Source organism: Bombus vancouverensis, chromosome 8 (genome assembly GCF_051014615.1).
Source record: "Bombus vancouverensis nearcticus chromosome 8, iyBomVanc1_principal, whole genome shotgun sequence".
Lineage (NCBI taxonomy): Eukaryota > Metazoa > Arthropoda > Insecta > Hymenoptera > Apidae > Bombus > Bombus vancouverensis.
Genome location: NC_134918.1, coordinates 18,182,806 through 18,202,719, shown reverse-complemented (window position 1 = coordinate 18,202,719; position 19,914 = coordinate 18,182,806). Strand labels below are relative to the sequence as shown.

The following is a 19,914-nucleotide window of genomic DNA, read 5'->3' as shown; positions in this document are numbered from 1 at the left end:
AGCACATACAAGAACCTATAAAATTAGGGATCTGCCCTGTTTGGTTGCACAGAACATGTAGAGGCAATGCGAATTGATTATGACTAACGATAAATAAACGACGAAAATAAAAAAATAAGTATAAACAAATACACATAGCGACAATATATATATATAATAATCATTAGCATTGCCTTTACATGTTTTTATAACGAACATTAAGAAAAATGGAATTATTATTGCACTGTGTATGAAAATACTAAAAGCGAATTCAAGGTAGTCCCATTTACAGCACGTTCTGTAACCAAACAGGGTAGGTCCCTAATTTTATAGGTTCCTGTATATGCTAACTTTACTTGACTTCAGCTCTTGACCGCATGGAGCAGCACCTGTATTGTGAAACAATTAGGACCACGGGTGTAAGCACACTCGTTTCCTCTCTGATATAAGCTTATTTGTAATGAATTTAATATGGTTTTAGTATGGCTTAGTCAAAAGACAGTCGGAGCGTAATTTGAATTGTCAACCGCGTATGTTTAGAAAACTATTTTAGGATTCAATACGTAGTACGGCAATAGGAAAGTTAGAATTCGGGAACAGAAATGCTTCATCTAGGACCGTAGCCAATTGACAGCTTTAATTAAAGTCACGTAGGCTCTCTCAAACTGGATGTTTGTTTCCAACCTAAGATTATATACTCAAACGTTCTGCTTCTAAGATATTCAATCGAATTAGCCAAATGAATCTTCGCTGAAGAGTTACGTTGGGTATACACATGCTGAATATTTAATCGAAATTGGTTGATGCAAAAATAAGCAACAGATCTTTATTAACATGAAATAAAGGATAAAAATAGCTTCATAATAATAGTGATTTTTTGACTTTTATTATAATAATTACTTGTCATGTTGAACAAAAATATCATGTTGAACAAAGTCGATATCTCGCATCTGAAGGGAAAGACTGAAATTTTTGAGTTGTGAAGGTTTCATCTTATCGAATTTTTTGATTAAGAGAACTCGATAAAAGAAAACGTCTTAAAGAAATTTTATACGGGATGAAATATTTTCCAAATTGTAGAGGTTCGAAAAAAGACAAATTCAACTTTTAGAAATCAATAATTTTTTTTTTTTAATGGATGACACTTTACGTTATATAGGTTGCTTATGAGGACACGCACGTAGTGCGATAGCCGAAAATATAGTAGGTGTAGATCGAGATACGATTTTTCATTGTAGCGTCGATACGTGCAGTAGAACTTTGTTTATTTCAGCGAAATTTTATCTGATGCCTAATTATCTGACTAGTAGTGATTTGAAAAACTGCAGAAGCAATCATAAATCGGAACCACGTGTATAAGGAAATATATATCGTCACTACCAAGATCAGTGTATCATCGGCAGCATTCCATGCAACTTCATCGATGTAGATAATTTCTGTTACATCAACTAAACTGTCATTCTTAAGAAACATGTTTCATTACGATATTTGTTCCATTTCAATTTTCATATTATTATCATCGAACTTGACAAGTTATCTTACATTAGTGAATTCTTATGTTGTGCCCACGCCAACGTTTGAAGTGTTAAATCCAAAAGGAATTCTTATATCGATATCGGGTAAGTGACTATATAGACGTATAATCTATACATATCTACTTGTACGAATTAGCCGTACGGAAATGCAATTATTTTATATAGCACTACATCTCTGTCAGTGGTCATTTTCATATTGCTGTCAAATATTATTTTATCAAGTTATGTTCGAGATTACCGATTATTTAAAAAAATTAACCAGTTATCCCATAGATAATTTTTGAAGCTACAAATAGTAATTAATATTAAATTACAAAAAATAATGGTTTAATACTGGTTGTAAAAGAAATTTACTTATTAATTTTTTTTACTCATTTTACTGTACTTAATTATTTATCACACATTATACAGACTCAAATTCATACGCAATCTGTTATATTTATACACAAATGTATAAATGAATGAATAAATATTCGTACACAAAGGTATAGAAATATTTCATTTTAATAAACATAAGGATAGTTAAGAATAGTAAGGAACATCTTGTCGTAATCGTCTTATTAATGGAAAATAACATACATACATATATGTATGTTATGATTGATATATATGTATGTGATTGATGCCTTTAAGTTCATCATACGTATAATATATATATATACATCGCCAGTGGTCATTTACTTCGTATTATTCATTTGGAATTCCTCGGGAATAACCGGATTTAAGATTAATGTTTTCCTTCTGGATGGAACGATGACTAAGTAATATAAATGTGGACGATACAAGAAAGTAATACATCGGATTAATTCTGAAACATCAGAGAACTATGAAATCGTAATGTGCAATAAAACATGATTGCAATCAAATAACTACTATACTACTATATATATTGTACTATATATATTGTATTAATCATACTTTTTAAATATTATTATCTATCTTGAAAAACAATGGTCTATCATAATTATTCTGGCAATTGAAATATTTATAAATAAATTTTATGTGATATTTATACTCAGCTATAGATTTATATGCACAAGTTCGTGATTTTTTTTTAATTCCAGTCAAATTAATTAAAGTCGATGACGTTGACTTTATAGAATAGTATTTTGCAAAATTCCATAATTCCATCGTAAACATTTATCTTAAAAATTTGTATCTAATTTCTAATTTTATACGCGATTTTTAACTACCGATTAATTATAAATAACTGAGATTGTTCGTTTAATTAAAACTAACAAGTAATAATTAACCATCCTTTATAAGATTAGATTATTACAGAAAAATAAATGTGTAAATCAAATTTATACTTAAAAATCTATAAAGTAGAATAATACCGGCTATAACTTTCTTATAAGTTTATGTGATATACATAGTTCTAAGAAACTATATTTTTTAGAAACTCGCTTACGTAAATGCATAAACAGATCGAGATATACAATAGATATATCTATTTAACAAATATGAAACGTTTTACTTATCGTACGCAATATTTCCATAAAATAGAAAAAAGGTTTTCATCGATAGTACACGATACTGATCAATGTTAAATAATATTCGAGTTTCTATTTGTTTTATATATATATATACCTTATTTATATTATTATTTTTATGGATATTTTGCGGATATGCTGTATCAAAGAGTGTCTCTTTTGAAAATTTTGAAAAATGTACAAAGGTGATATATTTCTCGTTTCCATTTACATACTATATATCTGCCTTATAATATTCTCATCAAACGGAAAGGAAGGTCATTTTATTATCTACATACTAACTTGATATTTCCAAAATTTACTTTTACTTCGACACTACGGTTTGTGCGATGAATATAATATATGTATGTTTTTTATTTTATAACAGACGAGCCCGGCTTACAATTTTTTGCGTTTCAAGGAAACATAAATAGGACTATTAAGTTGAATGAAATAGGACGAATATCGGGTGAAGTGTATAAGAAGAATAACGGAAAATGGATCATTCAAAATCGAAATATGGACTTAGCAAACGGAGATGTTATACATTATTGGACTTATGTACAAGTTAATGGGATAATGTATAACAAAGGAGAACAAACCTGGACAAGTACGAATATTTAGCTTATATTATACATTTATAGGTATACATAGGTATACAGCAGGTATGTATCTGTGTATGTATACATGTATATTGTACCCACATTGCTGTTTATAATGTGGACATTTTGATTAATTTGTATAAATAATACATGAATGCTACTAAAATATATGAATTAATGACAAATGGTTAAATCATCTTCTTACAGAATCAAAATATACATGTATATATGTATATCACATAAAATATAAATTTTGTTTATTCGATATTTTATTAATAGTAGGTATATTAAAATGAAATGCACGACTCTGCAAAGTTAAATATTATTGCTAAAAATAACTGTTAGAGCTATGATATAAATTGGGAGAATTGAAATTTAAAATAAATTTGTAATAATTAAAAAATAAAATATAAATGACAAAAAAGTCTATGAATATAAAGAATAGAAAAAGATATAAGTAGAATATGAAAAAGTATGTATTTTTTAGTTACAGTTACTAATGAGTTAGTGTTCAATGAACCATTCGACATCTTTAATGACTCCCTTTGGAGACATGAAGTCAAAATACCGCTAACTCCTGTAAGTATAAATACGTACTTAAGCCCTGATCGATAGTAAGACTTCTTATATAGTATTTCTATTATAGGATTATGAATTTTGTATTTATCACAATAAACAACATACATTTGTAGCATCCGTTAAAAACGGAATGCTTAAAATCAAACCAGCGATTTTAGAAAACTACTATGGCGTAAATGCTACTACGTATGGAACACTAATACTTAGTGAGTGAGTGTAGTATGACTTTTTTAAATACAGGGTTTTCACACAATTGTATTACCCAACCAATTACCTAACTTTTATAGATTCTATATTTACACGATATTGATGCGTTTTATCTATATTTTGCCGATTGTTTGATACGTTACTTCAATTTATTTTTATTATATTTATTATTTATTATATTTGTTATAGTTGTAGTAGTACGAATCGAGCTGAATGCCAACGTAAAGCTACGTCATTCAGTATTTTACCGCCTGTTATATCTGCCAGATTAATTACGAAAAACAGTTTCCATTTCCGATACGGAAAAATTGAAATAAGAGCAAAGTTTCCTGAAGGTGATTGGTTATATCCAGGTAAATATTAATTCGATTACGTAGCATATCTGTTTATAAGGCACGAGATATCCATCATTTTATGCATCAATGAATAAATGTAATTGCATCTAAGCGTAATCATGTTTGTGTTGGAGTCAGGGGTAGACACTTTGAGCAATTTCATCGAATAGTTATTACAATACAAAACAAGCTGTAACTTAAAAACAAGATTACATCTAGTATATATTTATATGTACGTTTTTTCTTACTTTAATGTGCTCAATTCACATCTGCTGAACTTCCCACATACAATGGAACTCCCTGTACATAGATACGTGTTTTGTGTTATTTACCTTTTTTTAAGTAAAACACATTGAAGTAAATGAACAAATTTAATTCAATTATTTACATAACATTTTAATTCGATTAATTCAACTTTGATTAATAATTTCATTAAATTCGCTCAATTCGAGTTTGATTAATAAACAAAGTAACCAAATATTGTATTTATTTACGACAGAAATGTGGCTTAAACCAAAGTACGATTATTACGGTCCCGATTATTCCAGTGGATGCATTACCCTCGGCCTTGCTCGTGGAAACGATAATTTAGTGAACACTGTCGATGGAAGCATCTACGATTCAAGAAGATTAGATTTTGGAGTCCGTATAGGTACAAATGTAAATATTACAAACCACATGGTTTCTCGGATTCGAGAGAATGGCCCAAGATGGACGCAGGATTTTCACGTTTACACAACAATTTGGAATTCCAAAGGATTTCAATTCTTCGTAGACGGTGAAGAAGTTGGTAAATTAAATCCTCCAACAGATGGTTGGATGTATGGGAATAATTTTACCAAAATGGCTCCTTTTGACCAAGAGGTATGCATTTACAAAACTACCTGATCTATTTTTAAGTATTTCGTAATGTACCTTCAATATATTTTTTTAAGTAATATATTATTATTAAACTAATTTCTTGAGAGTTTAACGATTTTTGCATGAAATTTATATGTATTTCTGTACAATGAAGTTACATAATATATAATTCATACTAATATACACATGAGCAAGAAATGAAATCTGTAACAACTTATTATTGACAAATATGTTTACTATATGTACGTACTGTCTGACCAACGAGGCGAGATAGCACTCTCTCTTTCTCTCTCTCTCTCTCTCTCTCTCATAATATATATGTATTTTGACATTTATCGATTCAAAAGACGAAAGATTTCGTAAATGCTTTCGGTATAGGAGAGTCCAGAGTTCGGATCTGTTTATATGATCGCCACTACAAATACATATGTACTCGATATGTAATCGATAGTTTGCTTATTTCTTCAGTATTACATATATTTTTTAGTAATTAATCTTTTTCTATAAAATTATAAACAATCATTATTATCGACAAATATTATTATCATTATTATGATTACTAAAAATTTAATTACATATTAAATGTACAGATCGATCAGACATTTAACTTTGACGATTTTCATTGTACTCTAACAGTTTTATATCGTAATTGGTGTGGGAGTTGGCGGTATTCGCGTATTTCCTGATAAAACAACTAGCTCGGGACACACAAAACCGTGGAAAAACATTGGAGCCAAGGTAAATATTCTACGAATATTTATACGTAGCAGATACAAACGAGCGACAAGATCATGTCGCACCTTCCCATATTTCTTCTGCCATAGACATATTTCTATAATCTTTATAATTATGTTACCATAAAATCGATCCATATTGCACCCCAATTATTAAGGATTCGATATCAAAATAATATATCGATATCAAAAAAATGCCGTTTGGATACCTACTAAAATAGCAAATATAATAATGGTCATCGCGTTGCCTCTCGGTCGCTGTATGGTTTATTTGAATCTTCGATTTATTTTCGGCCGCTTTGTCGTCACTTGTCTTGCCGCTCACAGTTCTCTGTATAAACATGGCCTTAGCGAGACTATCTTTAGAACGAATTATTGTACATACATACGTTTGAGATCACGATCTATAATGATCAATAACAAAATATTATTTTATTGTTGTAGCATTAATCAAGCACAATTAATTAACGACGATTGATATATTCTAGGCAATGCTGAACTTTTGGCATGCAAAAGATAAATGGTCACCAAGTTGGAGTGAAAAAACTGCATTGGAAATCGATTATATTCGAGTATGGTCATCTTAAAAAAGATTATGTTATTAATAAAATTTATATAAAAGTGTATTAAAAGAATTAATTTGTAAACAAGTTGCAATTTTTGAAATTTAAATATAAAATAATTCTTTATAGCATAATACGTCAAATATGTTTTAGATATTAATGCTATTAGTAATAACACGACATTCGTTATTTTACTTTTTCTTATTTACAATCGCTGTACTCATAATCATAAACACGTACTAAATAACTAAATGCGTAAACTTTATTTTTACTACTGAATGTATTATTTTCCTGTGACGAATACATATCACATTTTAAATATATATGTTTCATTTTATTTCGCCATTTCCTGTTTGCTTCGATAGAATGTTCTTAATGTTTTGGTTTCATTTTCTAATGAATAAAATAAATTTTATAATATAAAATGCGCATAATTTAAATTTACAAACAAATGTATTTCGTAAACTGTTTTATTTTGTTGATCGCGCGTAGAAAGATACTAAAATTGTTTCAAGCGGTAGAAGAATTTCAAACTCGACTCTCTTCCTTAAAACCGGTTTTTCTTGAATAACATTGTAAAAAGATTAAATGAAGACAGCAACTTCCACTCGCTGTATAGTAGTAGTAACAGAGAGTTTGTTAATCGACAGTGGATTGATTTTCATATTTTTTATCTTACTAAAAATTTAACAAAGGTGAAAATATTTTCATTTTTGTCTTATATCCTTACACATAATTAGTTTCTTTTATGATAAACTTTGTGTACTTAATTTTTAAATTTTCTAGTACATTTGAAAATACTATATTGAACGTGAAAAAAAACAGTATTTCTATATTAGACTGTATTTCAATTTATTAATATATTTCAAATGAAAAGATTAATTATTTTTCTCACCATAATTATAATTCATTTAATTTGTGGATTGGACAGCGACTTACATTTTCAATCAAAATATTCTAGTAAGTATAATAATTTAAGAACGTGATCCACTATTCTACATTAACTATATATGAAATATCTTTTTAAAATGTCAGATATAACAATAAATATAATACTGAAATATACAGAAATTGTTTTCTAAATTTTATTAATACTTGCATGAGGATTAAAATGTGTATAAAGCAAATGTTATTGTTTAAAAATCACGTATATATCACATATATTATTTATAAAATATTTCTACATCTTATTTATGTATATTTTCTATATTTCCAGGATATGAATTCATTTTACATAAATGTATAGCCAGTGCTCAATTAAATAGAAAACATCAAAGTAAAGACATATCAAATACTACTGCGAATAAACTTACTTAAAATTTATTACATAAAGCATATGTTTCAGTTGCAATGCAAGAGAAAAATTCGACTGCACGGCAGGTGCAATCTCCAACTGTTTCTCTAAATTTGAAATTGAATAATAGTCATCCATTTAACAATTCGAAAACAACCTATAACAATGTGGATATGGAACATTATCTTATAAAACGCATGGAAAATACACCTTTGAGGACTTTAAATATTAAAACTATGCAAAGTTTGTTACCTATATTTACAAAAAAAGATTTACTACCAGAATTGGAAAAGGTCACTAACAAGACTACAAATTCATCACACAGTATTATACTTATTAAATCAGCAACATAAAGATAATAATGTCGTGATTATAGCAATGATGTGATGTAAAATAATACACGTACAGTTAAAGATGAAGCAGTAAAATCGATTTTATGACTACCATGCCTATTGTTAATATTATTATTGAAAGACAAACGAAGTTATTATGCATATATAATTTATTTGTCTATTTACTAAAATAATGGTAACATCATAATTGTTTCATTTATTGTTGCGAAGGCATTGCTTGTTTAACTGTTTTGGGTAAGGTTTGTAATTCCACCTGCAAAAAGTAAAATTGGTTACCTGTATCTTTCATGTGTAGTTAAAAATAAAGAATCTAAATCATACCTTTGTGATTTTCATTGCCACTCCTTCTGGGAGATTTCTTTCTATATATTCTAAATATGTATCTGCAGTTGAGCCAGTTAAATTAAAGAGATCAACATATCTGTAATATGTTCTTCTTTCGTATTGAACTCTATGTTTCTTATGAACGTGAATAGACTTAAGTAGTGTTAATCTTTCAAATATGGGTTTTCGTATTGCAACACTGTCAATTTTAGTATTATGTATTTATATCTTCTTGTATATATTTTTATAGATATTTAAAAATATTTTCACTGCATTAACTTACTGTCTGCCTACAGTTATGTCTAAATGACCTGCTACCACAACAGCAAATTCTCCATAACTTCTAAGAACAGCGGGATTGTTTCCTCTGACTTCAATTTCTAGTTTCTTATATAGTTTATCAGGCTCAGACTAGAATGTAGTATTATTTAATGAATTATATAATTTATACTTGAAAATCTATTAACAAGTCCACTTAATAATATCCTAATCAAAATACATGTATTTTATAATAGTAACAAAATACGTGTTATAAACAATCACAATAAGTTTACAAGATTAAAATTTATAGTCTTTATTGCTATAAAAAAATATTTTAATTCACAATATAATTACTATAACTTGTTTTAAAACAATAAACAATGTATACGTAGAATGTATAGGTATCAATTTTCTAAATTCAATATTCTTTTATTCTGATGATAGAATAATCTATTATTCTGAATAATAATATACTGACATATTCTTGCTTTTAAAGAAAATGATGCTTAGTGTATTAAAACATAATTATACAGAATACATTAGTAATTATTTATAATGCAATAATTTTGTTCGCTACATATTCATATTAATTTAAAATCTATTAATATAAAATATATTATCAATATATTATTACATACCTCTGTGGGAAAGGATGAAGTATTTGATCCAACCGAAGCTTCTAAAAAAACCTCTGCATTCTCAGTTGAAGTTTTAGATTTCTGTATTGTTTCATCTAAGGTTTGAGGTTGCTGTGAAGTGATAGATAAGTTTTCATTTAAAGTTACATTTGATGTATCACCTGAATCTCCACGCAAAACATTAGTTGAAAATAATGTGTTTCGTAATAATTTTGTATGTCCGATATCATAAGAACTTCTGTTTATACTTCGTAAAACAGAAAATACCTGAAAGATATTAGAGGTTATCTTTAGCCTAAATACCCTTAGCATTTACTTAAGTGTTTCTAAACGTTATACCTTTGAACGAAACATTTGTTACTTTTGTTTATGTAAATATGGAATAAATTAATTGAAATATTATCGTTTCAAATTTAATTAAATTTAAATATAAAAGTAGATGTCTTTTCTTTGATGTAAATACATCATAAATACATAGCAAATTACACGTGCGTTAGTAAACAACTATCAACACAGATGCACATATACATATGCATATACATATATATGTATGTAGAGTACGGCTTTTGAATGAATTTTGTATACTCGCATTAGGCTTTATTTACGTATATGCGCGCCTATCCTTTATTCAAAATCGTTTACTTCTAAATTGAAATAAATGCTTAATTTTATAAGATATTTTTACATAATATTGTGTTTACTTCAAAATACTAATCAATTAGCATTGTGAAAATAATACAGTATGTCGAACTGCTAACGATTTTGTTGTACATTTATAAAATAATAAACTGACCGTAATTTTTATACATATGTTTTATACATACAAATTTCATAAAATTTTAGAGAAACTACATTTTAAAGAAGAACTACCTATGTTTTAAAGGAACTCATTAAGTTACGAAAAAATCTTTTCCGTGACATGTCAATTCCTATTAAACAGAAAACGCCAAAGTTTAAAAACTTGTTTACTTAAGCTTTATATTTGTTTAACATGCTTAGTTAAAATATTCAACTTCTGAAAAATAGCAGATATTTAGTTAATCGCAAACTTGATGCAGTTGAGTATTTTTTAAATGTCTCAATAATGAAATCAAACGTATAATGCCTAAATATATTATTTTATAAAATTATAGGATAGATATATTTACTGCCTAATAAACTGTATAAGTATAGGATATTGTTGATATATATATGCATATTATATATGTATCTAGTTACAGATCGTAATTAAAATTTTTAGATAAATATTTTATGTATGTATCAAACATAGTTAAGTGAATTGATTTTTTATGTAAATGCAGTTTTATTTGAAAAGTATAATATAAACTTATATTTTAGATTGTCTTAAAAGAGATATGCATAAAACACCATTGCCTAAATTTTATGATAGCATATTAAACAAGTCTTATGTTTATTTAAAAATCATTACATCATATGTTTAATACTTACATTATTTCATTAACATCATTAATTTGGAAATAACAAAGTAGAAACTACAATAATAAAAGATGAAATGAATAATAATCTTATAATATAAACTTAAACACTCTTTTAGTTTCAATTACATCTACAATTGTTTATTTTATGACCTTTTAAATATCTGCTTTACGAAAAAAAGTGTGAACTCCGCGTTTATAATCTAACAAAATTACAATATGGTACGAATGACCTAATAAATTTAATTCCTGATAATCAACATTATTATCAAGATCACAAATTTTAATATGAACTTTTGAACTGAGTTGAAGGAAAAGAACGTTGTGATTGAAAATTTGGATTTTGAAATTGCCAAGATCCTACACTATTCCCATTTTGCCAACCACTACATGTAGGTTTCTTTTCATCACTATGGGGAAGCCAACGTGATTCTCCAATATTTTTACTGTCATTATTTTGCCACTGAGATTTTGTAACAAAAGATAATCCTTTATTTTGCCAGTTATCTTTATTATATTTTGAGTTCCATGAATCTCCTCGCTGTTGTTCATTTTCCCTTACCCATGCATTTGATGTACCAGTACTTTCAAATTTATGCCATCTTTCTTTTAAATCTGAAATACCATCATCACCCCAAGGATCTTTTGCATCTTCTGGTAAGTCATTCAAATCTTCCTTGTCGCACTTCCAAGAATCTTTAACATTTAACGATTCCCATCTACCTTGGTTTTTATTGTCCATCCAAGATTCTGTGCAAGCAGACAAGCTATCTTTTCCGCGAATATTCCAGTTATCATTACTACTACCGGGCATAGACATTGGTGACCATTTATTATCAGAATTTAATGACCATGTTTCTTTTATCATAGGCTTTGTATACATCTGTTTGGAATTCCAAGTATTTCCACCATTATTCCAACTATCACTGCACATAGGATCTTTAGCAGTTTCCCACTTCTCTTGATTAAAACTCTTACGACGTCTATCGTTACATGTAATTTGTTCCCAATTATTACTAGATGCCGGTGTTTGTTCACTTCGCCAGATATTTTGTTCAGGTATTTGCTCAACAGGTCGAACCCAAATATTTTGTTCAATGGCTCTTCTATTTGGTATATCCCAATCATCGGTAAATCTTGATGGTGACATTTGTCGTTTTTGAGGAGATTGCTGTCGTGATAATGTAGGACGTTCAAATACTAATTTATGTGACTCCATTCGTCTCATTGTCGATGTCTGCTGTCGTTCTTGTGGTATTGCCTGTCTCCTAGAAAGTAACATTTCCTGTCTAGAAAATATCATTCGATTAGGAGATGGAATTTGTCTTCTTAGTGGAGATATCGGTCGCTTCATCGACGATGATTGTCTTCTAGGAGATACAGTGGATCTTATGGGAGACATTTGTCGTGGTGATACTTGATGTCTCAATGGTGACATTGGACGATTCATAGACATTTCTATCCGTCGTGGCGGTGATGGACGTCTCGGTGATGAAGGTTGTCTTAAGGGTGACATTCGTCTCGGTGACATTGGTCGTCGTAACGGAGATATTTGACGTCTTATGGGAGAACGTTGTCGATACACAGGTGACGTGGGACGTTGAAGAGGAGAAAAATGTCTTCTCGGAGGAGAACATGGACGTCTTGGAGGTGATAGCAATGGACGTTTAGGAGAAAGTCTTTTTGGAGGAGTTACACGATGTTTTGGTGAAGAAATTTGTCTTCTCACAGGTGAAATTGGTTTTTTCATGTTTTCCATTTCATTCCTACGACTTCTTAGATCCCGATTCTGGCTTACCTCGACTCTGAACGATCTGGCAAATCTTTCTGGTGTTATACGGAAGGATTTTTCTTCTCTAGAGTTAATTGCATATGCTACTGGCATAATTGTATTTGGCTCTAAAGGTGATAAATTGTTATATTTTTTGTACATTGATTTTGGTTCAGGCTCGTCATTATCTAAGAATCTCTTATTTGGCATTGTGATTAGAATATCCTGGGAACCCATCTCTTGAACATAACGACCCTTCAAAAGAGGATCATCTTGTTTATTTTCCCTCTGACCGGGATTTATATTTCCTGGTGAAGCAATACGGTCCCAAACAGAACGTGGAAGTTGACTTTGAAGTTTATTTGTTTGTTCTAAAACTACATTTAACATATTTTGCAATTGTTTTGCAGTATTCATATCAACAGTCGGTGCTGGACCGCTTAACTTCTCTTTTGCTATTTCTAAAAGTGCTTGATGTTCTTTTAATGTTTGAGCAATATCAGTATCCAATCGATTATGAGATAACCTCTCTCTTAAATCAGTTTGTTCTTTAGGACGCTCTTGCATCTTTTTTTCATGGAATATATTCGTACATAATTGTGAATTTCCCGTGTCCCATTCCTTTTTCTTCTTTGATGCTTGATCTAATATTAAAAACAAAAAAATCTTATATAAGCATAGGTCGTTTAAGACTATGTAAAGGAATTATGGCAAGAAAGACGAAACAGAAAGGGAACAGTAAAGAACTTGAAATTGCAGCTATACAATGTAGAAGCAGATCAGTAACATTTACCTTTAGTATATCTGCATACCGTTATAATAATCGTGGAATTTTTATACGAAGTCTAGCGATTTATTAATAGTAATTACAGATGAACAGAACAAAAGGAAATATTGCTGATTTATTCCTACATTGTATTGTTCCTACAGTAATCGCAAGTTCTTTACTGTTCCCTTCACATTTCGTTTTCTTGTTATAATTTTATAAAACATTCTTTTCTTATTTAGACCTATGGAGTATACTGATAAAGTTTCGCTGTTAAAATCTAAGTCATCCTGTATATGATATTTATACAGAGTGTATTGAAAATCGAGGTACAAGTTCAAAGAGGGGGATTTCCCACGTAAAAGTAGATTGGAAATATAGAGCGACAATTTTTGAAACACGGCTTCGTTTTCGAGGGGTAATTCGAGGGGAAAGGGGGTAATTCCCTGTGCGAAATAAGTCGAATGACAGTAGAATGACAATTGTCGATACAAAGCTTCGTTTCCGAGAAAAACAAGTTTGAAGTCTTGTCCACTTGATTCTTACTACTTTTCAAGTGCATGAATACTAAATCTTTTACTTACTAGATTTTCGATACACTCTATATATATACATGTATATAACAAACTGACATGAAAAAGTTTTTAATAACAGGAACAACTAATATGCTACAGCTTACACTGTTTAAATCTTACCAGTGTTATGCAAAAATGCAAATTTTAATAAAAGTAATAGTAACAAAATTTCTTAAATTGATTTTTCCATAAATGAAGCTTTGAACCAAAAGGTATTATACTATGGTATTTACTTATTTTGTTACTTTTTTAATTATACCAAAAATTACATATTACTGATAAAAAAATATCTTTACACTTCTTCCCAAGTTGTTAATTTCTTATATAATTTGAATATAAACTTACCAGGATGCCATGCTATAACACATGATTTACTGAATTTCTTCATTAGTTTTTTTGGCGTTTCTCCTTTATCTGGCGAATGGGAACGTTTCCTTTTGAATCTATTTTTTATAGATGAATTTTCAGCATGTTTTATGTAAAACGCTTTCTTTATCGATATTTTTGACTTTCTTGCGTGATTCTTGACCAAGAATTTATTAAAGTTCATTTTAGTTTGTAATTCAGTTGGTTTGCTTGAGATCTTTTTGCCTATTTGATTAGTGTTTTGTTGATTTATTTTTTCGTGAACAATTTTGATTTCTGAACTTTTTATATCTTCCCCTGCAGTTTTTTGTGACCATATTTGAGTAAACTTGTTTATCATTCGTCGTTGCATCAAAATAACTGCTTCAAAATGAGGACCATTAGGTAAAGTGTCAACAACACATGCCACAATAGGAATAAATGGTGAGCCATGACTATGATCTCCGGGACGAGCTAATTCTAATATAGCACGCACTGATTGCTTGGTTAATGTTGTTATCATTACTATTCGTTTAAGGGATGGTATTTTTCTGAGAGCTGTCATAACCTCAATTGCTATAAAATAGAAACAAATACACAATATAAATAGTTTTTATTAATATTTGGAAGATATATCAGATTATCAGAAAATTATATCAGAAAATTATCAATAAAGAATGATTTCTCAGAAAACTATTAATAAAAAATATTTTCAATGACGTATTAAAACATTTTTCGATTTATTCTTCAATGTATTGTTTTGTGTTGTAAAGCTCTATTTAATTTAGAATCTTATTAAATTAAAAGAATTTACTTATATCTTTATAGCTAATAATGAAATGATATTAATAAAATAAGTTAAAATTAATCGTAAAATTATTTTAAAAATCAAAAGAGATGTCATAAAATTACTTAAAATATTTTTTCATGTTTCAAACATCTCACAAACATCTGTTTATAATGTAATATTTTTTACATACCTCGACCAACATTAGTATTTGCATTGATTATTGCACACGTTTTACGATTTTTTACTGCTGCAATGATTTTAGTTGTTACTTCAATAGGAGACCCCATTATAAATGAAGCATTCTTTATATTATTTAATTCACATGTCATCTCAGCCTCTTCTACTTCTGATGGAGAATCCACTCCTATGACTTGTTGACATTTCTGAAATTGAATTACAAAACTATAAATGAACAAAGTACAGTGAAAAACAGTAAAAACAAATATTTTTTATTTACAGAAGCCATCATCAATCCAATGAGACCAATACCACATCCTATTTCAAGCACTGTTGTTTTTGGAGTAGGAGCAAGTAAATCTATTACTGCAGTTGCTACATTCTCTGCTCCTGCAGTATTTGACCAAAAATTTGTTTTAGGCGCAAGTTGTACTTTTAGGCCCCCAACAATTTCATCCAGAGCTTCTGAACCAACTAAAAATGTTGTATCCGTGACAGCAGTATCGTCATACCTGATATTAAAAAATGGTATATTATTTAGTTCTCAATAAAAGTTATGTAGACTAGCCATTTATATAAAATTATGCAATTTATATACTATTAATTTTGCAAAATATATTCTTACTTATTTGTTGATTTGCAATATAAGGATTTAACATTACAGTCTTTCCCAGGTCCAGATTCATAAACCTGTTTCAACCTATCCATTGTAGAGCGACTGATATTTTGTCCAGTTGCAAATAGCATAAGTTCATCCATACTGTTGCAACGCACTACTAGCCATAACCAATCCTGTCTTTCTTCATTATTTGTGTCCTTTTTTGATACTACATCTATAGATACATCATCAGAAAAGTTTACATCTGAAGAATTATGCGAGATTAATGATTGTTCTGTTGTTTGGAGAAAATCTTCAAATATCTGTGTAAAAAAAGTATAATGTAGAAGTTATTATATACAACATAATCACAATTTCTATAATATTTTTTAAATAATTGTGAATTGTTGTTATATTTATCTGAAAAATACAAAGATGTTACATGCAAATCTTTATTAGAAAATAATTATGCCCATTACTGAAATTATGAATGAAAAGGTGGAATTTTTCATTGCAAACAATAAACATTAAAAAGGATTATATATAATAAAAAATTATAATCAATTCTAATTATTGAATTATTCTATATTTCACATTATATTTATATGCATATTTTATTTGTTCCATGAGACTATAAGTAGTTATTATAAATGTACATAAATTTGTTATTATTTTGTAAATATACGTGGCCAAGGCACTTATTTCATTCTTTGTATTTTATTGAAATTGCAAACTTTTCAGATATTTAGACAAGTCCTCCTCTTGAAAATCATATTTATCAAAATTTATAGAATAGTAGGAAACATACCTTTACAGCACGTAATACAAAAGATGGAAATTGAGATTCGTTATTTATATTTACACCCCATGCCCCACTGGGTTCTAATTTCCAGACTATTTTTCTATTTTTACTAAAAGAAATGTCAGGATTGTCCACTTCTGTTATGGACTCGTGTATATCTTTTTTATTACCTAAAAATATGTAAATTTAATTGCATTATTTTGAAATTAAAATTACTATATACATATATCTGTTTTATTATAATTAAGAGCAAATAAATAAACGCAATATATAATTACACGCTATTAAATAAAGATTTACAATTATAACTAGAAGAGAATTTTATATTTTAAATTTTATCTTAATGTATACATGATATATGTCATGTTATTGTTAATTATTCTAGACAAATTATGTTTGTAATTATTATATGTACGCCTATGCATCATAAAACTTAAAGGGCTTAAAATACATATATTAGTCAATGTAGAAAGAAGTAATCAATACATTGTTCTGCAAAAATAGGCTTGTGAATGCCATTATTTATCTATTTATTTTATGAATTTAACATCAACGTAAAATAAGTAAACTAAGTTACTGAACCAATCATAAAGATTTAAGTAGAACTCTTAAAAGCTGTCTATGACAACGCTATCTTACAACTATTTGACAACTATGAGATATAAAATGTTTTTTATATAAATTCCAAGATATCATATGAAACATTCATTATAAAATTTTATCACTAGAAGGAAATGACAATGTATAGGCTGTCCTAATTGTTTTTAATATTATGACGAGTAAACAATTTTTCTTAAGATCATATTTTTGAAGATCTTAAGATCATCAATCTTTTTTTATATGCAAAGTTTTGCTTAATAAGTTAAGAAAATAAATCTAGTGTTTTTAGGAGAAATAATGGCAGAGATACTTACAAATGAATTTCCAACGATTAGTATATGGTTTATCCAAGCAACATCGTCGAGATGGTTTTAGTTTACAGAGAGGAGATCCATTTATTTTTTCTTCGTGTTCTAACCATTTTTCATAAAATGGATAAGAAATTCCTAAAACTCTGGCCACTTTTGAAAGTCGTTCTTTTATAATCGTTTCCTTCTCAATAAGCTGCAAAGAATTGTATGTGTTACTCATTCATTTTTTCTATATTATATTTCATACATTACCTTTTTTTCATACCAATCATTCTTTTCAGATTTCTCTGATTTTTCTTGTTTTATTTCTTTGTTTATAGTATTTGATGTTGTTTTGTCTACATTAATACTTTCATCTTCTTCACTTTCTTTAACAAATTTACTTTTCGTATGAGAAGAGTGGTCTTTTGTGCCTTTTTCCATTGGCTCATTTTCCTCCTGTATTTGGAAATCTTTAGGATCTAACTCTATATTTTCAATTTCATCCAAATTATGTAAAATGTCTTCATCTGTCATACTTCTTTGTTGATCCAACTGATCTAAAGTAATATCAGCAGTAAAATCGATTGATTCTACATTTGATTGTTGTGAACATTTATTTTCCATATTTGATTTATTGTTTCCATCATTATCATTAGGATTTAAATTATCCGATAATGCACTATTAGTTGAATCAACAATTGGAACTTCCTCATCTTTCTCCATACTTATATCATCATTCATGTCTATGTTTGTATCTTTCTCCTTCCTTATAGTTATATTTTCATTTTCCTTTATCTTTGTACATTCTTCCTTCTCAATAGTTGTATTTTCATTTTTCTCCATATATGAATCGCTTTTCTCTTCCACAATTGTATTTTCATTTTTCTCCATATATGACTCATTTTTCTCTTCCACAATTATATTTTCATCTTTTTCCATATATGACTCACTTTTCTCTTCCACAATTGTATCTTCATCTTTCTCCATATATGAATTGCTTTTTTCTTCCACAATTGTATTTTCATCTTTCTCCATATATGAATCGCTTTTCTCTTCCACAATTGTATTTTTATTTTTTCCTACATCTATATTTGTTCTATTTTCTATATTTATATTTTCTTTCCTTTCATTCGTATCATCACTCTGCTGTATATTCTTATCTGACGTATTAGATTGTTTTTCTGTATCTATATTTTGGACATATTTATGTTGTACACCGTTAGATGTATCTTCTTCTTCGATACATTCATCTACTACTTGGTAGTTTTCTCCTTCAATTGTAACTGCTCCTGAACTTTCTATAACATATTTATTTTTAAATTTAGGCATTTATTTTGATTTACTTAGAGGAATAACTATATATATATAATATATATATATATACATAATTATTATGGTTATCATTTTTATAACCCCGATCTTTTATATATAAATTTTGAATTTTCCATAAAATTGATTTTGGAAACATCTACGATAAAATATGAAAACATATAATAGTAAAATATAGTGGTATAAGAGAAAACAACTTACCCATTCTGCTATCAATATTTAAATGTGAATATTTAGTTTCAGAGTCCGTAAGACAAACGACACTTGGACTAAAATGTTACGAACGTTGTATTTGATATTGATAACTGATTTTATGATTCAACTAATGTATATATAAAATCAATATACAAATGGAATTATATCAATCTTTTATCAAATACTTCAATGTTATTGAATCTTTACGATATATCATGAACATTTTACATACACTATAATTTTACAAAGATAAATTTCTTACCATGTACAAAGATATACATGTGTATGTGTATACCACTGTAATGTAATATTATTTCTTCAAATATTCTTATTATATTATATTCCGTTAGTTACAAAAGTTTTACATAATCCCTTCTTTATTTCATCGTACTACCCAATGCCAAGTAAAATTTAATCGCGCGACGGGCAATGGCGAATATGGCGTTCCGAAAACAATCGACTATTATAGAGTGTAGAGTTTAAAATTTTAGTCCCTTCCA

At 28.5% G+C, this 19,914-nt stretch overlaps 4 protein-coding genes and 1 long non-coding RNA gene across 9 annotated transcripts; 2 read left to right on the top strand and 3 right to left on the bottom strand.

Moving 5' to 3' along the window:
* The first annotated feature begins 956 nt into the window (after positions 1 to 956).
* Positions 957 to 7,190, top strand: LOC117159522 (beta-1,3-glucan-binding protein). Of its 2 annotated transcripts, none has more exons than XM_076620672.1 (8): positions 957 to 1,598; positions 3,375 to 3,596; positions 4,082 to 4,167; positions 4,235 to 4,377; positions 4,564 to 4,727; positions 5,209 to 5,573; positions 6,207 to 6,308; positions 6,793 to 7,190. In XM_076620672.1, exons 1-8 carry the CDS (start codon positions 1,451 to 1,453, stop codon positions 6,889 to 6,891), a joined length of 1,329 nt encoding a protein of 442 aa, XP_076476787.1. In that variant the 5' UTR covers positions 957 to 1,450; the 3' UTR covers positions 6,892 to 7,190. The 2 variants fall into 2 exon arrangements, with proteins under 2 accessions (XP_076476787.1, XP_033195316.2); XM_033339425.2 differs by having other exon boundaries at positions 972 to 1,598; positions 4,076 to 4,167.
* On the bottom strand, positions 5,068 to 6,259 carry LOC143303009 (uncharacterized). The gene is made up of 2 exons (XR_013058970.1): positions 6,146 to 6,259; positions 5,068 to 6,071 (listed from the first exon to the last, which is right to left on the bottom strand). It is a non-coding gene; the product is annotated as an uncharacterized LOC143303009 (long non-coding RNA).
* Positions 7,191 to 7,318: 128 nt separating the features above from the next.
* Positions 7,319 to 8,834, top strand: LOC117159524 (uncharacterized). Its single transcript, XM_033339428.2, has 4 exons — positions 7,319 to 7,562; positions 7,654 to 7,827; positions 8,084 to 8,143; positions 8,213 to 8,834. The coding sequence occupies exons 2-4, from the start codon at positions 7,737 to 7,739 to the stop codon at positions 8,512 to 8,514; spliced, it is 453 nt and encodes a 150-aa protein (XP_033195319.1). The 5' UTR covers positions 7,319 to 7,562; positions 7,654 to 7,736; the 3' UTR covers positions 8,515 to 8,834.
* mRpS10 (mitochondrial ribosomal protein S10) lies at positions 8,646 to 10,260 on the bottom strand. The gene is made up of 5 exons (XM_033339427.2): positions 10,077 to 10,260; positions 9,738 to 10,004; positions 9,122 to 9,249; positions 8,836 to 9,037; positions 8,646 to 8,767 (listed from the first exon to the last, which is right to left on the bottom strand). The coding sequence occupies exons 1-5, from the start codon at positions 10,089 to 10,091 to the stop codon at positions 8,711 to 8,713; spliced, it is 669 nt and encodes a 222-aa protein (XP_033195318.1). The 5' UTR covers positions 10,092 to 10,260; the 3' UTR covers positions 8,646 to 8,710.
* Positions 10,261 to 11,016: 756 nt separating this feature from the next.
* LOC117159511 (uncharacterized) lies at positions 11,017 to 19,882 on the bottom strand. 4 transcript variants are annotated; one of them, XM_076620770.1, is made up of 10 exons: positions 19,677 to 19,882; positions 19,421 to 19,541; positions 18,161 to 19,188; positions 17,912 to 18,101; positions 17,004 to 17,167; positions 16,223 to 16,518; positions 15,878 to 16,109; positions 15,611 to 15,803; positions 14,631 to 15,206; positions 11,017 to 13,588 (listed from the first exon to the last, which is right to left on the bottom strand). In XM_076620770.1, the coding sequence occupies exons 2-10, from the start codon at positions 19,422 to 19,424 to the stop codon at positions 11,457 to 11,459; spliced, it is 4,815 nt and encodes a 1,604-aa protein (XP_076476885.1). In that variant the 5' UTR covers positions 19,425 to 19,541; positions 19,677 to 19,882; the 3' UTR covers positions 11,017 to 11,456. The 4 variants fall into 4 exon arrangements, with proteins under 4 accessions (XP_076476885.1, XP_033195298.1, XP_033195296.1 ...); XM_033339407.2 differs by having other exon boundaries at positions 19,421 to 19,488; XM_033339405.2 differs by lacking the exon at positions 19,421 to 19,541.
* Between the last annotated feature and the right edge of the window lie 32 nt (positions 19,883 to 19,914).

What these genes read in the sequence shown, in the direction of transcription:
- LOC117159522 (XM_033339425.2), top strand. Translation starts at nt 1,451, where the DNA reads ATGTTTCATTACGATATTTGTTCCATTTCAATTTTCATATTATTATCA. An exon ending in TGGCTCCTTTTGACCAAGAG is followed by an intron (nt 5,574 to 6,206) that starts GTATGCATTTAC and finishes GTACTCTAACAG; the next exon opens with TTTTATATCGTAATTGGTGT. An exon ending in GGAAAAACATTGGAGCCAAG is followed by an intron (nt 6,309 to 6,792) that starts GTAAATATTCTA and finishes GATATATTCTAG; the next exon opens with GCAATGCTGAACTTTTGGCA.
- LOC117159524 (XM_033339428.2), top strand. Translation starts at nt 7,737, where the DNA reads ATGAAAAGATTAATTATTTTTCTCACCATAATTATAATTCATTTAATT. An exon ending in TTTTCAATCAAAATATTCTA is followed by an intron (nt 7,828 to 8,083) that starts GTAAGTATAATA and finishes CTATATTTCCAG; the next exon opens with GATATGAATTCATTTTACAT. An exon ending in ATTAAATAGAAAACATCAAA is followed by an intron (nt 8,144 to 8,212) that starts GTAAAGACATAT and finishes CATATGTTTCAG; the next exon opens with TTGCAATGCAAGAGAAAAAT.
- mRpS10 (XM_033339427.2), bottom strand. An exon ending in CTTCATCCTTTCCCACAGAG is followed by an intron (nt 9,250 to 9,737) that starts GTATGTAATAAT and finishes ACTACATTCTAG; the next exon opens with TCTGAGCCTGATAAACTATA. An exon ending in TGGCAATGAAAATCACAAAG is followed by an intron (nt 8,768 to 8,835) that starts GTATGATTTAGA and finishes TACTTTTTGCAG; the next exon opens with GTGGAATTACAAACCTTACC.
- LOC117159511 (XM_033339405.2), bottom strand. An exon ending in TATTGCAAATCAACAAATAA is followed by an intron (nt 16,110 to 16,222) that starts GTAAGAATATAT and finishes TTTTAATATCAG; the next exon opens with GTATGACGATACTGCTGTCA. An exon ending in TTGGATTGATGATGGCTTCT is followed by an intron (nt 15,804 to 15,877) that starts GTAAATAAAAAA and finishes ATTCAATTTCAG; the next exon opens with AAATGTCAACAAGTCATAGG.